A 3,223-nucleotide genomic window follows, 5' to 3' on the forward strand; every position below is an offset into this window, starting at 1 on the left:
GCTAAAGCTTGCAGTCTGGCTTTGGCACTAACCATGTATTTTATTCTCAAGCTCTGATAATTAGAATTTCCAGGTTATCTTCCTGTAGTTAATTAATGGTATCCCTTTTCTTATTTCCCTCCAATTCCCAATCCCCTTCCCACTCTTCCCCAACTCATCACCTTTTAGACATATCATAAAAGAAGCCTTCTCCCCTTCATGAAAGACAATGCTGTTTATAAAAGGCCATTGTCAACAATGCTTTGAAACTGGTTTTAAGTTATCTTGGCATACTATTTTCATTTAAGTTTTACTTTTCCATGTATCTCTCCTCAGCTCTTTCTGTCATCTGCTTCCATTCCCTAGGCCTCTCCTATCCATGAGCAGCCTTCCTCTCCAGTGGCTGCTCAGTCAGGGCAGAGCTGTGGCCCTCACTGGGGTTGGTGAACCAGCCCAGGAGGCCTAGGCTCCCTCCAATCCTTGCCCTTCCATTTCCAGTAACTTTCCTGAGCCTAATTTTACTCTTCCATTAAAAGGAAGAGATGGGCTAGATGCCTCTTAAAGTCCCTCCTAAATCTAAATCTAATTCCCTGGATTGGGGGAAGGGGAGATGTGTTTTCCAGTGTGTACAAGTGCAGAAGTAGCCCTGCTTCTGGGACTAATAAAATGGGACTTTGCAGCTGAGAGTTAAAGGGTTTCCAAGAACTGCCTCCTCTCTGCTAAATCTTTCCTCCTCCTAAAAAAAGCAGGAAAAGCCATATCCTAACTGCTACAGTAGTCAGGAATGCTGGGTTTGGATTTAGAGGACTTGACTTTGAATTCCAGCTCTACCAGTCTGACCTTGTATGAGTTACTTAGAAGTTGGACCAAATGACTGCCAAGAGCCCTTTTAGCTCTCAGTTCGTGTTTTTTTTTTTTAACTTGAGAGGCTTTGAGCAGTGACCGTGGTTGCCTCTCTGATAAATAAGATGGGGTGGAAGCAGTGCTTAAGTAAAGCAATCTTCTTGTTTCAAATTTAGGTATCCCCAGTTGTATTTTTTTTCCTCCTACCTTTAAATAAAAGAAAATATTAGGGACAGCAGACATAGAAGTACATGAGGAATTTCTATTTTGGCCAGGGCAGGACAGCTAGAGGGAAGGTCCAAGGTGTTGGGGGATAGAGAAAGTTGAAAGATCAACCTCTGGGCTAGGAGTGGGGGAGTTGGCAGTGACAACCATCCTGAAGTATTTGGGCAGCAGACTGCGAAGGGGGAAGGGACGGTGGGGAGAGAAGTTGAAGTGAACTCTCTTAAGTGCCCTGACCCAGAAAACAGAGTTGGACAGAAGGAAAACAGAAGGGAAATCCCCAAGGAGTTGCCAAGGCCTCCGATTAAACTTGGCGTAAGGAAGTACAGGAACCTCTGAATACCAGTACTTTCATCCCAAATACGTCTGAAATGACGTGTATTTTCGAATGTCTCGGGTTCCTCGTCCGCACAGATGTGTAGACCTGCACATTGAATATCGATACGTGGTTTGCCTGGACAGCCATCCCTTCCAGGATGTTCTGTGTCAGCTACAGTGAATGATGGGCACTGGAGAAGGTAGGGGTGTGGTGGGGGGTGTTGGAGCTACCAAATTGACGGCACCAGCCGGGACTAAGAGCTCAGCATCCTCACCATCAAGAGTCTCAGGGCCGGTCCCCAAGTGAGCTGGATGGCATTGGGCATTAGAGCAAGTGACTGCCCTGGCTCCGAGTATGAGCCGGGGAACTCAGGGTGCAGGGCTATGTGTATTTAATTCAGAGTATTGTGTTTTCTTGCAAACCTCTATCTCTTGGTCTCTTAATCCTTTTTTATTTACTTTATGTTTTTGTAGCCACGTTGAGAAAGAAAGAATTCCTCTCCAAGGAAGACCTTGAGTCATACAGAAAACTGAAGAGCACAGCAGACCAGTTCTTGTCCTGGAGTGGCTATTCGGAAGTGTGCCTCAGCAAACTCTTCTCCGATTGCACGGTGAAGCCCTTCAGGGAATCCCTGAACTGACGAGGGATCGAGTAGTTTACAAATCGCGTCATGTCTCTCTCTCCACACATTTCACCCCACCCCCGGGGTAGCCCAAAGTGCCTCTTTTGCATCTGTTCTTCCTCTGGGTTTTTCCATTTTGGAGAGAATATTCATAAGGCTGGGGGGAGAGGGGAGAATCCTTTTAACTTCCTTTGGGTTTAAAAAAAAAAAAAGACAAACCAACCTTGACTTTCCAAAAAATGACACTTTAAAATACCATAGGACCTTCCTAGAACACCTGAAGGGTGGATTTGCCCCAAAAGTATATGTACTGGGATGGGGGAGGGTGGTGTAGGAGGGGAATTGCTTCTTTAATTGAATAATTCCCAGTGAGAGTTACTGGAATGTAAGTGATCCTAGACTTTGCTCCAGGGTATTTAGTGGAGGTGCTCTCGGGAAGAGAGGTTAGTAGAGGTCTCTCTAGGAGCACTAATGTTTTGCCTTTTCACAGTTTATCAACTTCCCCGCCAGAAACATACCAATTAAAACAATACTAACCCTAAATGCTTCCTAAAGTTCTATCACCTTTTGAGAGCAGCTTGCCTTTTGAATCTTTCTCCCTTTGTATTTAGCTTAGGGGAGATTTATAGGTTTTTCAAATTGGATATTTCGAGTGGGAAGCTGCCTTCCCCACCCCTTCATTTTGTATCCAGGTTTTCACTGTTAGTGAGTTCACATATAACCCTCTTTTTTTAAAAACTTAGAAAGTCAAGGGTAAACACCTTGGGTGATAAGAACAAAGATCACAAACAAACTAGTAGCCTACACAGGCTTCTAAAAATTTTGAGGGGTTAGGAATAGAAATTGAGACTGTCTGGTTTGGCTTCCTTTGAATGAATATTTGAAGAAAAAATAAATAAACGTGTATTGGCTTTTGGGGTGTTTTTCTTGCTGACTTTTTCAGAGCAGTTCCTTTCCCAGGAAAGGTTTGTCCTTTGTGTTGTTCTTCCTTTTCTTACTTTATTAGTAAGTTTACAAATTGCAGACTGTTTTCCTCCATGTAAAGCTGTAAAGTTTTAAATATATAAAACTGTATGTGTTTATTAAAAATGAAAGATTATCTTCTTGAAGAAGGAAATAAAGTTTTCTAGGGAAACCAGTTTTGCTAACTCCTCACAAGTGACAAAAAGGGAGGGGGAAGGATGGTGTCGGTATCATGGGTTTAAAAAATGGAAACTATGCTACTATCTTACAGAAAA

General features: G+C 43.1%; 1 protein-coding gene across 1 annotated transcript in view; it reads left to right on the forward strand.

Annotated features, from left to right (window-relative positions):
• The window catches only part of POLA1 (DNA polymerase alpha 1, catalytic subunit), a 344,356-nt gene extending 341,460 nt beyond the window's left edge, over window positions 1–2,896 (forward strand). Inside the window, exon 37 of the mRNA XM_069065646.1 lies at window positions 1,837–2,896. Within this exon, the coding sequence (XP_068921747.1) occupies window positions 1,837–2,003 (167 nt within the window). The 3' untranslated portion in view covers window positions 2,004–2,896. The remainder of the gene's footprint in view (window positions 1–1,836) is intronic.
• Window positions 2,897–3,223: the final 327 nt, after the last annotated feature.

This window comes from Petaurus breviceps, unplaced genomic scaffold, assembly GCF_028583685.1.
Source record: "Petaurus breviceps papuanus isolate PSGF00001 unplaced genomic scaffold, PetGlider_PUasm1.0 90696, whole genome shotgun sequence".
Lineage (NCBI taxonomy): Eukaryota > Metazoa > Chordata > Mammalia > Diprotodontia > Petauridae > Petaurus > Petaurus breviceps.